This window comes from Ictidomys tridecemlineatus, chromosome 3, assembly GCF_052094955.1.
Source record: "Ictidomys tridecemlineatus isolate mIctTri1 chromosome 3, mIctTri1.hap1, whole genome shotgun sequence".
NCBI lineage: Eukaryota > Metazoa > Chordata > Mammalia > Rodentia > Sciuridae > Ictidomys > Ictidomys tridecemlineatus.
Window position 1 is genome coordinate 215,942,626 of NC_135479.1, and position 15,395 is coordinate 215,958,020.

Here is a 15,395-nt window from a genome sequence, read left to right on the forward strand (position 1 = left end):
CTGCCACCTCACTAGATGGCTTCAGCCCGACGTGAGGCGGGACACCCCGGCAGGAGAGTGTCACGGAGGAGAGCCGCGGGGAGCCTCCGCCCCGGAAGCAGAGGGCCCACTCTCCTGTGACAGCATCAGGCAGGAGTGATGTGCTTTCTGGGAAGGGAAGTGCCAGAGAGGCCTGGGTCCCAGAACCACAGGCCGTGGGTCAGCAAGTCTCCGCATGGACACGGTCCCCCTCGGAGACAGTCGACCCGATTCACAGATCACAGCCGCCCCTCGGATCTGTAACAGAGTGAGATGGGATTGGGTGACCCCGACAGGACCTCTTCTTTCTTTTGATTCCAGATGGGATCAAATTCTTTGAAAATCCACTTCTCTCCTATCTGCTCAAAAGCTGGGAGCGTTTACACCCCCGTTAAAGAGAAGACCTTTGATCTTTGCACTGAGGCCTGGCCCCAGTACGGTAAGGAGATGGAGGACAGTGGCCCCCTGGGGGACCCTAAATCACAGTACTATTCAGCAAGGACAGTAAATGGAATGAAGCTCCTTAGTCCACTTGTTCCTTTACCTGAGACATCGTCCTGAGCTAGAGGATTGCACGCCTGACCCTCACACCCTCGTCTGCTGCCCTGAGCCACAACCAAACCCCAGAACAGGAAAACCTGGACAGAGGAAAGGGGACCTTATACCAGCTGCTCAGGAGGTCCCCTGGGCCCATCGGAAGGAAAGCTGACGGGTCCTAAGACGGCTTCCCCTTCACGTCCCAACTTAAAAGGACGGGAGCCCAGGCCCCCTCCTCCAGGGACCCTCCACCTGTGATCCCAGAGGTGCTGGGACGTCGGCTGCTCAGGGCTGCGTCCTCTCAGGGCGATGCTGGGGCAGGGGGTGTGGACCTGAGATGGTACATGGCTGAATTAAGGGGCATAAAGAAAGACCTAGGGAGCTGAACCAGAGCCGCCTTCCACCTTCCAGCGGTTATCGTCAGTCTATGGCTGTGCAGGGAGGTGTCCTGTTGCTCTTGAGTCACACTTGACCGTCCTTGAAAAGCACAAGGTCTTAGGGACGACTACGCTGCAGCAGGAGGGCAGAAACCTGGCTGGCAAGAGTGGGAGCCTGGAGTCCCCTCCCTGAACCACACTGGGACGCTGACAGAGACAATGGGCCAGACATCGCTGTGTACACCCGGTGTCAGGAGGACCGAGGACGGGGACGGACGTCACTGTGTACACCCGGTGTCAGGAGGACCGAGGACGGGGACGGACGTCACTGTGTACACCCGGTGTCAGGAGGACCGAGGACGGGGAAGGACGTCACTGTGTACACCCGGTGTCAGGAGGACCGAGGACGGGGACGGACGTCACTGTGTACACTGGGTCTCAAGAGGGTCTAGGACCAGGACGGACATCAATATATACACCGGGTGTCAGGAGGGCCGAGGACGGGGACGGACGTCACTGTGTACACCCGGTGTCAGGAGGACCGAGGACGGGGACGGACGTCACTGTGTACACCCGGTGTCAGGAGGACCGAGGACGGGGACGGACGTCACTGTGTACACCAGGTGTCAGGAGGACCGAGGACGGGGAAGGACGTCACTGTGTACACCCGGTGTCAGGAGGACCGAGGACGGGGACGGACGTCACTGTGTACACTGGGTCTCAAGAGGGTCTAGGACCAGGACGGACATCAATATATACACCGGGTGTCAGGAGGGCTGAGGACGGGGACGGACGTCACTGTGTACACCCGGTGTCAGGAGGACCGAGGACGGGGACGGACGTCACTGTGTACACCCGGTGTCAGGAGGACCGAGGACGGGGACGGACGTCACTGTGTACACCCGGTGTCAGGAGGACCGAGGACGGGGACGGACGTCACTGTGTACACCCGGTGTCAGGAGGACCGAGGACGGGGACGGACGTCACTGTGTACACCCGGTGTCAGGAGGACCGAGGACGGGGACGGACGTCACTGTGTACACCCGGTGTCAGGAGGACCGAGGACGGGGACGGACGTCACTGTGTACACCAGGTGTCAGGAGGACCGAGGACGGGGACGGACGTCACTGTGTACACTGGGTCTCAAGAGGGTCTAGAACCAGGACGGACATCAATATATACACCGGGTGTCAGGAGGGCTGAGGACAGGGACGGACGTCACTGTGTACACCCGGTGTCAGGAGGACCGAGGACGGGGACGGACGTCACTGTGTACACCCGGTGTCAGGAGGACCGAGGACGGGGACCAGACGTCACTGTATACACTGGGTCTCAAGAGGGTCTAGGACCAGGACGGACATCAATATATACACCGGGTGTCAGGAGGGCTGAGGACGGGGACGGACATCACTGTGTACACCGGGTGTCAGGAGGGCTGAAGATGGGGATGGACATCACTGTGTACACTGGTTTCAGGAGGACTGAGGACCAGATGGACGTCACTGGGTACACTGGGTGTCCAGAGGGTGAGGACCGGGTGAATTGGAACAACTGGACATTGTAGAATTGGATCCCTGAATGTGCTGAGAGGAAGCGCAGGGACATTCGTGGGCAGCACAGTGGGGAGGGCCCAGACTGCAACCTGTGGGAATTCACCTCAGGGGTCCTTCCTCCTGTCCAAGCCCCCAACAGCATCCCTCAGAACCTGAGGGTGGGGAGGGCCTGGCCCCTATCCTATGGAGTTTGAAACACCAGGGACTTTGCTAGAATGTATAGCCCTTATAATACGCCTACATTGGGGTCTTGAAGGGCCCCTAAGTGGAGATCAGTGCCAGACCCTCATAGTCCACCAACGGCGGACCCTTTATGCCAGTCTTTCCAGATCCCTACTCTCCTTACCCGGATTCCAAGGCAGCTGCCTGTTTGTGTCCTAGATTTAAAGGATGCCCCCTTCTTCGGCATCCCTTGACATCCAAAAAGCCCAGCTCTAATTGTCTTTGAGGACCCTCCCCATCAGGAGGACAAGTGACCTGGACAGTCCTTCCTCAGGGACTTAGGGACAGCCCCTAGCTGTTGGACAAGCACTGGTGCAAGGCCTCCTGGACCCCGTGTTCCTTCAGTGTGTAGATGGCCTTTTGGGTGGACCTTCAGAGGATTAGTCTCTGAGGGCTCCCTTCCCAGTTCCTGGCCTGGGTTAAAGTGTCCCCAGAGGCGCTCAGCGGTGCCGACCCAGGTCTGACGTGGACATGACACTGGAGGGGAAACTCGAAGCTTGGCCCATAGAGAATCCCACCCGCACCCCCGCACCCCCTTCCTCGGACAGTGAACAGCTCAGGGCCAGGACGACTGGACCTCGTAGAACTGGACCCCTGGATGTGCTGAGAGGGAGGCCCCTGTGAGAGCCTTAAGGAGGCCAGGGCATTCCCGGGCAGTCCTTAGCTGGACTCCAGAGGCAGGAAGACAGCCTTACCCAGGCCCTGCTCTGGGCTGGCCGCCCAGTCCACTTTTCTGTGTGTCAGAAAGGGACGGAGTGGCACTGGGAATGTCACTCAATCACTGGGGGCCCCTCCCAGCCAGCGGGATACCTGAGTAAGGAGTTGGACGAGGTGGCCAAGGTGGCCTGGGTGTCCCGGAGCCGTGCTGCAGTGGGCTCTTGGTGTCCGAGGCACATACTCTCACCTGGGGAGGCCCCTCCTGTACTGCCCTCCCAGGGCATCGAGCATCCTGAGCTCCAAGGGCAGCTCTGGCTATGGACAGCGGCACTCTCCAGCAGCAGGCCCCGCTGCAAGGACCTGGAATGACCTGAAAGGCTTGTAGGACCTCGGTGCAGCGCGCTCTTACCTGAGGTAGAGGAGTGAGGAGTTCTGGTGGACGCTTGCGCTGCCAGGCCAGAGGGACCTGATCATCCTGTAGATAGCCCTGTCCACCCTGTCCACCCCTGGGAGTTCATCCGTGCCCGACGGGACTCGGGGATCTGGGAACGCAGCAGGGACAGACTTTGAGATGAATCAGGGCCACTTCCTGCTAATGCCAGGGCACAGGTGCCAGAATCGGTTGTCCCCCGACCCCCTGGCCCCCTAGCCCGAGAGCCTTGTAAACACAAGAGGGTCGAAGTGCACAGGCAGGTAAACATGCCTCTCTGGCACCTGTGCTTGCGCCGCTGCCTGGGGGAGCGGGGCTGGCTCACCACCGCACACTCCTGTTGGCAGGCCGAGCAGCCCTTCACCTCCTAGGCCACCTCCTGCCCTCTCAGGAGGCGGGTGTCCATGCTCCTGGGCATCAGACGTAGCAGCCAAGGCAGCTGTTTACCGGGTCCCACAGCCGCCCCGCTCCTGCCCTCTGAACGCCCCCGGTGCTGAAGAGGCCCGACAGGCTGCGCCTCCAGGACCCCACCTGGGCGGCCCCTCAGGCACCCTGCTACTTCCCAGCGTCCTGCGGAGGGGTCTGAGGTCTCCCCATCACCCCACCACTGGGAAGAGACAGCACTCTTACCCAACACAGAAAGTGTCCTCAGGAAAAGGGGCGAGGACACATGGTTCAACAGGTTGTCCCCAGCTGTGAGGGCTGCCTCCCGGCCTCTCCCTGGGCCTCTGCTGCCCTCGTGCTTCTTCTTCTTTCTGGTCCTTGCCTCCTCAGTTGGCTCGTTCACACTGTTCCCTCTTGAATAGGGACAATAAAACTCCAGACGGTGTCACAAGTGGAGCCCCAGAGGCCCCCCAGACCTGTAGCCGGACCCCTCGACAGACCCACTGATGTCTACCTTCAGCACTGGCCTTGGGTCAGCTGCTTCCCTCTTGCCCTCGACCTTCTGCGGAAGGACATCCTGGTCACTCCGAAGACGCCCTTCGTCAGCCAGCAGCAGCTGGAGGGGTAGTTGTCTTCCTCTGAGGAGTGGATGGGGGCGTGGCACGAGGGCCCCGCAGCCTGGGCAGGGTGGTGAGCCAGGAGGTTGGGGCAGGGCCAGGACCAAGGGGCTCGGAGAGGGTCTCCTGGTGAGGTCAACTTCCTGCCTGATGAAAGTGTTCGGGACGCAAGCGGGGACCCAATCAGACAGACACTTCTGCACCCGTGCTCCTAAGTGGGAGATCCAACAGAAAACTAGGACAGACGTGTGGACACAGGAGGCACCAGCCACTCACAGGAGCGGGCGACGGGAGGAGCCCAGGAAAGAACTTCTGGAGGCCACCAAGGAGCAGCCTGGGCCGTGGCTCAGCGTCCGAGCGCGCCTTGCAGTGGGGGCACTGGGTTCCATCCTCAGCACCCCATAAAAATAACACAAAGTGTGTGTCCAACTACAACTTGAAACATGAAGGAAAGAACAGGCCCAACCCCAGCACCCATAGATGGCCACACCCTCAGGCACACCCCAGGGCCCTAACTGCCTCCGCGGAGGCCCTCTGCCTGCCGTTCACCACCTGCCGCAGGACCACTGGCTGGCCACACAGCCTTGGGCACACGGGCCTCTGGGGGACGTTTACCTGTATGTGTGTGTGCACATTTGGGACGCTTGGTGACATGGGGATAGTTGTGTCCAGCCAGCACTGACACACACTGGTCAGGAAGCAGCAGGCCCCTGTCTTTGGAAACCCACAGATGTCTGCACTCGGATGGACCCCACAGCGGTGCGTGAGTGGTACCCAGGGCTCCTTCCTGAGCAGACACCTGCACCTGTGACCCTGTGGTCCCGCTGCCAGGTACTCCACGGGGGCCGGGCCTCTCCAAAGCAGGGTGAGGCAGCTGCAGCGGGGAGGCCACTGACCCCTCCCAGACTGTGCTGGAGACACCTGCCATCACAACTGGGCCGGGGCAGACAGAGGCACAAGAATGGGGCACGGCAGAATCATGGGAGAGCCACGGGAGAGCCACGGCAGAGCCATGGCAGAGCCACGGGAGAGCACAGTGGGAAGCAAGCCATGCTGTGAAGTGCCAGGTGAGGGACGGCCTCTGAAACGAGTGCTTTTCCACCGAGCCTCGTCAGAGGGCAGATGGGGGGCAGATCTGCTAGATGGTGAGCTACTGGAGGGTGGAGAGCAGAGGGAATCCGACCGTGCTCGGGACTTCAACAGCTGTCCACGCGTCACACCTGAGGAGGCACCGACACTCCAGGGGCCAGCCTCACACACCCCGTTCTTGCCTGGCAAAGGTGACCTGGCCTCCCCACCGTGCCTCCCCTGCTGGCCTCCCTGCTGGCCTCCCTGCCGGCCAGCTCTGGGTGCCCGGCAGCCTGGGGGCCTCTGGTGGTCTGATTCCACAAGTGTAAATGGTGATGGCAGGAGCAGCCCTGGGGCCACCGTCATAAGGACCACGTGCTGTGCAGATGGCATCTGCTGACCACCAGCCCCTCTCCCTTCCTCTCCAGAGCCACCTGCCTGCTGGAAGCTGCGCTCCGCCCTGCCCTTCCCCAGGACCTATGGCCACCCGTCCGAGCGGGGGACCTGTGCTGGGTTCGACTCCAGTAACTCGAGACGTCGACAAAGAGAGCAGCAGACAAGGAATTCCTTTCCAATGTTCCCGGCTCTGTGGCCGGAAGGGTCCGCAGAAAGAGAGAGCCACCCGAATTCTTCCGTCTCACATGGGGACGCACAGGGGAGGCTCCACGGAACATTCTATCCCCAAAAGGCAAAGGGGAGATGACAAGGGACATGGGAGTGTAGCTCAGCGCCCACAGGTGACGTCTACACCTGGAGCCACGCCCTGCTCTCCACGCTGGGACAATGCCCAAGTCACTAGGAAATGGAGCCGTTGGCCAGAGCCCCTGCCTCAGGCAGCCCCTGGTCAGGACAGCCCCTGGTCAGTACAGCCCCTGGTCAGGACAGCCCCTGGTCAGGACTGCCCCTGGTCAGGACTGCCCCTGGTCAGTACAGCCCCTGGTCAGGACAGGCCCTGGTCAGGACTGCCCCTGGTCAGGACAGCCCCCCTGGTCAGGACAGGCCCTGGTCAGTACAGCCCCTGGTCAGTACAGCCCCTGGTCAGGACAGGCCCTGGTCAGGACTGCCCCTGGTCAGGACAGGCCCTGGTCAGGACAGCCCCTGGTCAGGACAGCCCCCCTGGTCAGGACAGGCCCTGGTCAGTACAGCCCCTGGTCAGTACAGCCCCTGGTCAGGACAGCCCCTGACTCAGGCAGCCCCTGGTCAGGACAGGCCCTGGTCAGGACAGCCCCTGGTCAGGACAGCGCCTGGTCAGGACAGGCCCTGGTCAGTAGTGAGCCCCTGGTCAGTAGTGAGCCCCTGGTCAGGACAGGCCCTGGTCAGTAGTGAGCCCCTGGTCAGGACAGTCCCTGGTCAGTAGTGAGCCCCTGGTCAGGACAGGCCCTGGTCAGGACTAAGCCCCTGGTCAGGACAGGCCCTGGTCAGGACAGGCCCTGGTCAGGACTGCCCCTGGTCAGGACTAAGCCCCTGGTCAGGACTGCCCCTGGTCAGGACTGCCCCTACGTCAGGACAGCCCCTGGTCAGGACAGGCCCTGGTCAGGACAGCCCCTGGTCAGGACATCCCTTGGTCAGGACAGGCCCTGGTCAGGACTAAGCCCCTGGTCAGGACAGCCCCTGGTCAGTAATGAGCCCCTGGTCAGGACTGCCCCTGGTCAGGACTGCCCCTGGTCAGGACAGGCCCTGGTCAGGACAGCCCCTGGTCAGGACATCCCTTGGTCAGGACAGGCCCTGGTCAGGACTAAGCCCCTGGTCAGGACAGCCCCTGGTCAGTAATGAGCCCCTGGTCAGTAATGAGCCCCTGGTCAGGACTGCCCCTGGTCAGGACGTGAAGGCGTGTTACCCAGGGCTGCTCCCGACAATGACCCGTGTCTCTGTGTGAGCCCTACTCTCGGATGTCCAGGCCACTGCTGCCCACCTGCTAGCCCTGCCCTCCAGGGACTCAAGGCCAGCAGGGACCACAGGGATTGGTCTGGCCACCTGGAGCCCGACCGGAGGCCATGGGCGTCACTGGCCTTCTCAACTCCCTGATCCTCACCTGCAGAGGAAGGCGAGTGAGTTGCCCCCTTGGGTCCTCGCAGGGGTGGACCCTCGCAAGGCACATGCTGGCCGCCTCGGCCCCCCAGCCTGGGCACACTGCTCACAGAGCCCACCCTCCCTAGTGACCCTGCTTCGCAGGGCCCACAGACAGGTTCCTGCTGTCTGACTGCCGCCTGGCTCAGAGGAAATGGGCGCAGGACATGGCCAGGGTCCAGCGCAGTGGTGACGGGGGCTCCGCGAGCGCCAGGGCTGGCTTTCTCTGCACGGCAGGCTTGTGTGGTGGGGGTGCGAGCCTGGGGGCAGCTGAGCCAGGTGACCCAAACACAGGCTGTCACCTGCTCTCTGCATCCCTGGGCTGAGCCTGCTGACCTCTGCCTGGTAGCCTGGCCAGTAACAGAGGCCAGCGGGTGGGAGGTCCCCCACCCCCAGGCCCGCAGGCAGGCAGCAGGAGGCAGGGAGGCAGGGCTGCCCCGGTCTGGGTCCCGTCCATCCAGCACTGTTGCCAGGTGGGCAGCAGAGGGCGCCCCCCACCCACGATTGCCCAGCAACACCACTTGGCCAGCTTCCTCCACCCAGCGCAGGGGAGAGGGTGGGAGGAGGGGCTGGGGAGCAGAGCCTACCGCCTTGAAGGCAAACGGGGAGTGGGGACCAAATAGGAGCCTGCCCTGCCCCTCCCACTCAGAGCCTATGGCCTCGTGGTCCCTGTGGTTCCCTGCTCTGGACAGTGGCCCCAGGCTGCAGTCTGGGCCCTCTGGGGGCTGCAGGTCCCCAAGGCAGGGGCTGTGTCTTGCTGGTGGCTGTGTCCAGGGCCTGGGGTCCCCAGCCTGCCTGGGACCTTCCTACTGTCATTGTCAAGGTCACGACAGCCACACTGTGCCCATGGGAGTCCAGCCTGTTGCAGGGCCAGCCTCGGGCCTCAGGCCCCACCTCTGAGCTGAGCTGTGACCCTGCCCTTGAAATCCGGGCTGGGACCCTGGCAGGAAACTGGCCAGCTGCCCCGATCTGGGTTCTCCTCCGAGGCCGCCCTGCCCACAGCATACTGCAGCTGTCCTGAACTGCATCAGAGAGGGGCACGGGCGCCTGACCCCTCCTGGGCTGCACCCCATGACAGTGAGGCCACAACCTGGGGGGAGGGACTGAGCAGACTGGGACCTACAAGCCAAGTCCTCTGCCACCCAGTGGGGGCTTCCAGGCCCTGGCTCCCGGGGGCCTCCTCCAGGGCTCCCACTGGACTAGGCGGGGACCCCAGAAGGGCCAGTCCTGGCTCCCAGGAGGGAGTGGAGCGGAGCAGGCCCCTGGCACCGCACGGCCCTGTTCTCAGCCCACGCTCCGGGTCTGGTGGGAGGCCCCGGCGTTCCTGAGAACCACAGACCTGCCCCCAGCACATGCCCTGGGGAAGGAAACCAGAGGTGGGGCGGCAGGCTGGGTGGTCTTCCCGTCAGCTCCCTGTGTCCACCAAGAAAATTTCTACCCCCGAAGGGGTGGACCTCGGCCCCCAGGGGGCTGCTACCATGATCCCACCACCAGCTTTCGCCAGCCGGGTTTCTGTTCCCAATTTGGGGAGCCCCAGCTTCCAGGATCTCATGTCCCTGGCCAGAGGTCACAGGGCTAGTGGGTGACAGAGCTGGGACCCACGCAGACTGCCCCTGCCTCCTGCTGTCCTCCGCCAAGCCACGGCAGGCAGGGCTCACAGCTTCTCTGAGCCACAGCAGGGTCAGAAAGCCCTGTGGCCCCGTTTCCCGTGTGGAAATCCTGTGTGTCCAAGGTGCTGGCCGCAGTTCTAGCACTGGGGTCACCTGTGCTTGTCCCCTGCAGGGGTGGGGGCACCCCTTCTCCCCAGGGCTCAGCAGGTGAGGGAGCTCTGGCCTCATCTTCCTGTGACCTGGGCCCTTGGATCCAGCTGATGCGGGTGGCCCTGGGTGGGGTGTGGCCAGGGCCGTCCTCTAGCCCAGCACCACAGGGGCAGGAGCAGGTCTGTCCAGGCCAGGACCAGCGTGGGGGTGAGGGAAACCCGGATCCCAGGCCCAGCAGGGGGAGGGCCTGCCACCCCCGCCCCGGCACACCCCACCTTTCTGGGATGGAAACTGGCTGGCTGGCGGCTGCAGCCCCTACATGAAGGGGGGGTAAGCGGGTGTGAAGCCCAGGGGGGCAGGGTGCACCCCACCCGTGGGTCCTAGCAGAGCCCCAGTCCAAGGGGAGGCAGGAGCCCCACGCCAGACGGGGGTCCCGAGCATGCCCCAGGCAGCTGCGTCTCCCATGCAGCTTCCCTTGAGCCCCTGGTGCCGGACAGGAAGTGACTCCGGTTCCAGGAATGCTGGGCGCCCTGGCCAGGCTCCGGGAGCCTGAGCTCTGGGGCCAGGCGGCCAGCTGTGCGTGCTTCCTGGGAAGCCCCTCCTCTGGGGCCCCAGTTCTGCCGAAGTCTGTGCTTGGCTGGAGAGGGAGCAGGCCTCTCCCCCAGGCTCCGTCCTGCCAGATGTTTTCTTTCCACAGAAGAGGCCAGCAGAAGAGGCCAGCGTGAGGTAATGGAGAAGATTAACCCCTCCAGCCCCAGTCCAGCTCGGGGCCCAGCCCCGCTGGCCCGCGTGTGCCAGGCAGCGTCCCTGCGGAGACTCGGGAAGGGAAGGTGTCCTGCTGGGTCAGTGTCTCCAAGGGTCCCTGCATGTCTTTGGGGTGCTGCAGCCAGTCTCAGGGCAGCGGCCTCAGCAGAGGGCCCTGCATGGGCACATGGCCAGCCCCTCCCCAGCACACAGGCTTCCCTGGAAGGCCTCTGGGTCAAGAGATCCCTGAGTCAGGCTCCTGGCCTACCCAAGAACCCCTGGACACAACCCCAGTCCTGCCCTCCACAGGGCACCTGGCCTGCCCACTCAGCCCACTCTGGGCTCCCTGCCAGGACTCTGGGGACTTTGGTGAGCAGGATAGGTGCCCAGCTCTGTGGCGCCACGCTGAGGCTTCTACCCAGGTACCCACCTCGGCCAGCAGAGTGGCCATGGCCACCTCCTGCTGACTGTCTATTGCCCTGGCAGGCCACGTGAACCCCAAGCTCCCCAACTCTGCAGAGAAGACAAGATTGAAGGGGTCTCCAGGCCCAGGCAGTGGGACGGGGCCAGGGAGGGGTGGCCAGCCTGGTTGAGGAGCCCCTTCCTGCGTCCCGAGGGTCCTGCCCCGTGGGCCTCGCCACGTCCTGCAGCACATGCTCCCGGCTTAGATGTCGGCTCCTGCCTCTACCTAGAATCCGTGTCCACCTGGGGGGTGGGCGCTGCGTGTCCACCGAGCCCTCAGGGCTGCACTGCCGGGCGAGGGCCCGGGTGGGGCTCCATGACCAACTTCCACTAGGAACCAGTGGGGGTGGGACGGGCCATCTTCTAGGGGTCCCCCTGCCTTCCTCAGGGGGCTCGGGTCTCCAACTGACCAAAGCCCCCAGCACGTCTGCCCTGGGCACATGGCCTGCCACCAGCCCCAGATAGCCTCAGCCTGGAGCCCTGTGGCCAGCAGGGGACTCCACTGGCATCAGGCCCAGCCCCACCCTGGGGCCATCTCTCTGAAAGAGTTGGGTGCACAACCAGGGCCCCCGCGTCTGGTTCTCACCAGAAAACAGGAGCCTCAGCTTTTAGGGAACAGAAGAGAAATAAGTTAGGCCAGGCGCAGGCGGGGAAGCCCGCCAGCCCCACTCATCGCTGCCTCCGAGCTGGCGGGAGGGGGCGGGCCAAGGGCTCTGCACTAACTGCCTGCATCTGGGAGCACTTACAGAGGCCGCGGCACAGGCCCAGGGAACGGTGGGCCCCTCTGTCCCCTGATACCCAGAGACCCTTCCAGGACAGACCAGGACGCCACCCTGTGCGCTCTGGGGAACTCCTGAGGTGGGCGTGGGCCAGGGCGGGCGTGCTGTGCACAGCAGCCGTGGCCCAGGACTGTCGCCGGGCCTGGACTCAGTGGGCACCCCTGCTGTTGAGCCTTCAGGCTGTGCCCAGACACTTCAGTGGGAGCTGCTGCGAAGGAGCCGTGTTGGCCGTGACTGCCCAGTCAGCAGGATGGCCCTCGCAGTGAGCACGCATGTCCACTGGGCTCTGCTGGCTGGCCTCTTGTCCGGACCAGGGGAGGTGTCCCGCACCGCGCCAACAAGGGCGCCAGCCACCCTGAGCTGCTGGTTCTGACGTGGATGGCGGCTCGTGCTCCTTCCCTGGCTGGCCACCCGCGGCCCTGTTAGGCTGCCTCTCCTGGGAGCCCCGGCCACTGAGGTGGCTCCCTGCCAACTGGCACCCGGAGGCACCGGGGCTCCAGAAGGAAGGTGGTGCACCAGTGCCGACCAGTGCTGAGGCCGCTGTGGCCAGTGCTGCCCAGCAGCAGGATAGGCCCCTCATGTTGCTCTGCCCTGGTGACTCACTGGGCAGCTGGCCACCACTGCTGGGAGACAGGAGCCACCTGTCCCTGGTGCCCTCGAACGTGGCCCAAGCTGGCGGGCAGACTGCAGGGCCCCTCATGGAGGAGCCGCCCAGGGGACGGCTTCCTGGACGGGAGGAGAACCGCAGTCCGCGCCAGGGTGGGGGAGGCAGGAGGCCTGGGCAGCGTCCCCCGCGGACCCGTGGGGGTGCTCCGCAGTGAGGCCGCCATGGAAACCGTGTGTAGCCATGGAAAACAGCGTCTTCCCTGATGAATCATCTCCTAAGTTGGGAGGAAAATTCACTGACCAGTGGAGGCCGGGAAAGGAAATAAAGCACGTCCTGAGCCCCGGACGCGGGGGGCCAGGTGTCCCCACCCAGGCGGCTTCCTGGTACCACACCCACTGCATGGGGCTCTGGGCACCCGACTACCCGTCCTTGGGCTCACGCCCAGCCCCACCACAGGCTCCGCTCTCACTCCCCGAGTCATGTGGCGTGTCCAGAGCAGGCCCTAATCCTCCAGCTCCCGTGGCGGGGCGGCGCTGGCAGCCCGGGTGTCCAGGGTGCTGCTGACCATCAGCACCCAGCACATGGCAGGAGGCTCGGCGTGCAGGGCGCGGGCAGCCCGGGGGTGTGCAGCTGTGTGCTGTCCTTGTGGACAGGCACTGTGAGGCCTCAGGACATAGAGGAACTCTGGGCTGGGCACAGGGCCACTGCCTGCGCCTGGAGGTTCCGGGGCCTCTCTCTTTGCAAGGTCAATGAGGCCTGGTAGGGGTTCCTGCTGCCCAAGGGGCAACACCCACCAGGGCACCCTGGCTGGAGACCGGAGCCGGGGCCATGGGCGGGACCCCTCTCCTGACCTGGTGTCCTCTCGTCCTGCCCTGCTTACCCCCACTGCCCCTTCAGAAAGTCCCTTGGTCCTGGCCCTGCCCACCCTGCAGGGTGCCCTGTTTAGTGGCGGCCCTGAGGCAGGGACCCTCCACCTGGCCCACTCAGAGCTTCACTTCTCAGAGCACAGGGCCGGCGTTTGTAAAACGGGTTTTAGCCGACACACCCAGAGCCCCGGCCACACCCCAGGGCCCGACTGGCTACAGCCTGGTCTCCACACACCGGCTCTCCACACCTGCAGGCCCCGGAGCAGGAGGTGCAGCTGGGCACCCAGGCCGTGGGCGCTCCAGGGAGGCCCAGCTCCGCTCGCCCGGGGGCCTCCCTGCAGCCTCCTTCCACCCACTGAGGGGTCTGCACAGGGCGGGTTCCTTCCTCTCTCCTGTGCCCACTGCGGGAGCCCGCGAGCCCAGAGAGCTGGGGGGAAAGAGGAGCCCAGGCAGCCCCGACTGGTACTGTGGCCTCCGCAGGGGCCCATGGACCTGGTTCTGGGGGTCCTCAGAGGCCAGGGGCAGATCCCCCAGACAGCCCAGGCTGGCCTCCTCCAGGGCCCGGCCCTCTCTCCTGGAGCCTCCCCTGACCGGGCAGTCCTGCCAGTGCAGTCCTGCCAGTGCACCTGCCCCTCTCCCTGTGCTGCCCAGGACGCAGGCCCAGCCAGGTGGTGCTGGGGGTGAGAGGCAGAGAGGGACAAAGACCTCCGCCCCAGGCGGGCTCAGGACCTCAGGCCAGGACCTGCCTGGGGCCCAAGTCCCTGTCAGCAGGAGGGGAGGGTGGGCTGCCACCCCTCTGCCCTTGGACACAGGCACACTGCAGCCCACCCCTGGTGCGCTGTTGGCCATCCTGAGGCAGTGCCTCCCCCACCGAGGCCAGGCTGCCCAGGACGGCAAGGCAGCAGGACTGGGCAGGCCTCTCTAACCTGGCCTGGCTCTGGTTTGGGAGGCAGACACGGCACCGAGACCAGCGGGCAGCCCAGGGGCCCTGGTGGGCTTGGAGGGAGGGAGATGGAGGCAGAGGGACAGAGGGAGACAGAGGGACAGGACAGGAGGGTGGGAGCAGGGGCAGAACGCTGGGGGACGGCACTGGGGCACGGGTCTTCCACAGCCGCCTGTGCTCCCTTGGCAGGGCGCGTGTGGCTGCTGCCATCACCAGGGCCACTCCAAGGGGAGCGCGTGGACGTCGAGCAGTGGCCCCGCTCTGGGCGCTATGGGGCTGTCTGCTCCGGGGGCCTGCGGCCTGCACCGTCTGGAGACAGCCTCTGGAGGGGCCCTGGCGCAGCTGGAGGGTGGGAGGCGCCCCTGGGCCTGCCCTCCCCAGAGGCCTCCCGGGATGACTGTGGCAGCCTGGGTGGGCAGGGGTGGGCATGTGCACTGAGGGGTGCTGGCCGGAGGAGCCCTGGTGCCACCAGGTCCTCTGGCTGCCAGCCCCCACTGCAGGCCTGTGCCAGGGTGTGTCCTGCAGCAGACGTGGAAAGGCCCCTGGGGCAGGCAGACTCAGGGTGGGACCAGGGGGCCCCTTGTCCCCCCACGGAAGGTGACAGGCTCCACCTGCCCCTCCTTTCAGACTGGGCCAGCCTCGCTGCCCGGCTCCCAGGACAGGTCACCTCTGCACAGGGTGCTCCAGCCTCAGTGGACCAGCAGGTGTCCAGAGCCCTGGGGGGACTCCACTGTCCTGGGGTCCACATGCTGTGGCCCCCGTTCCTCCCCTGCTCGACGCCCAGCCTGGGAGCCCTGGGTGCCCTAAGTGTGAAGCGACCGAGGCTGCTGCTCAGCACCCTGCGGGCAGCTCCAAGGCCTCGGCCATGTTCAGAAGCCAGGGTGGGTCAGGTGGGGGGCGGGGACTCAGGTGGCACTCTGAGGGAGGGTGGGCCCAGGAGAGGCCGGCTGGGGGTCCCGGGAGTGAGCTTGGGTTTTAAAGGGTCTCCTCTGCAGCCCTTCAGCGGTCGCTGTGTGGAAACTTCCGTCCTGTCTCGTGGGTCTTGGCGTCATAAGGCGCTGGGCTGAGGACGGCCAGCATCAGGAGCCCCGGCACTCTGGAATCTCCTCTGGGCCAAGCCCGAGTGCCCTCTGCCCACACATGTGCTCCCCTAAACAGTGGGCGACCCAGGAGAAACCACGGTGGCTGGCAGACCCTGGCCCCCCACGGGCGCCCTCAGGGAAAGCCGGGGGCACATGAGTCCCATGGCGTCCAGGGCCTTGGGGGAGAGGGGCTGCTGCCTTCCCAGCTCTGGGAGGTCTGCG

General features: G+C 64.8%; 1 protein-coding gene across 1 annotated transcript; it reads left to right on the top strand.

Moving 5' to 3' along the window:
* The first annotated feature begins 10,422 nt into the window (after positions 1 to 10,422).
* Positions 10,423 to 15,304, top strand: LOC120890426 (uncharacterized). Its single transcript, XM_078044810.1, has 2 exons — positions 10,423 to 14,972; positions 15,087 to 15,304. Exon 1 carries the CDS (start codon positions 13,111 to 13,113, stop codon positions 14,071 to 14,073), a length of 963 nt encoding a protein of 320 aa, XP_077900936.1. The 5' UTR covers positions 10,423 to 13,110; the 3' UTR covers positions 14,074 to 14,972; positions 15,087 to 15,304.
* Positions 15,305 to 15,395: the final 91 nt, after the last annotated feature.

Bases quoted from the DNA above. Each gene is read 5' to 3' on its own strand.
- LOC120890426 (XM_078044810.1), top strand. From the start codon at position 13,111: ATGGGCGGGACCCCTCTCCTGACCTGGTGTCCTCTCGTCCTGCCCTGC.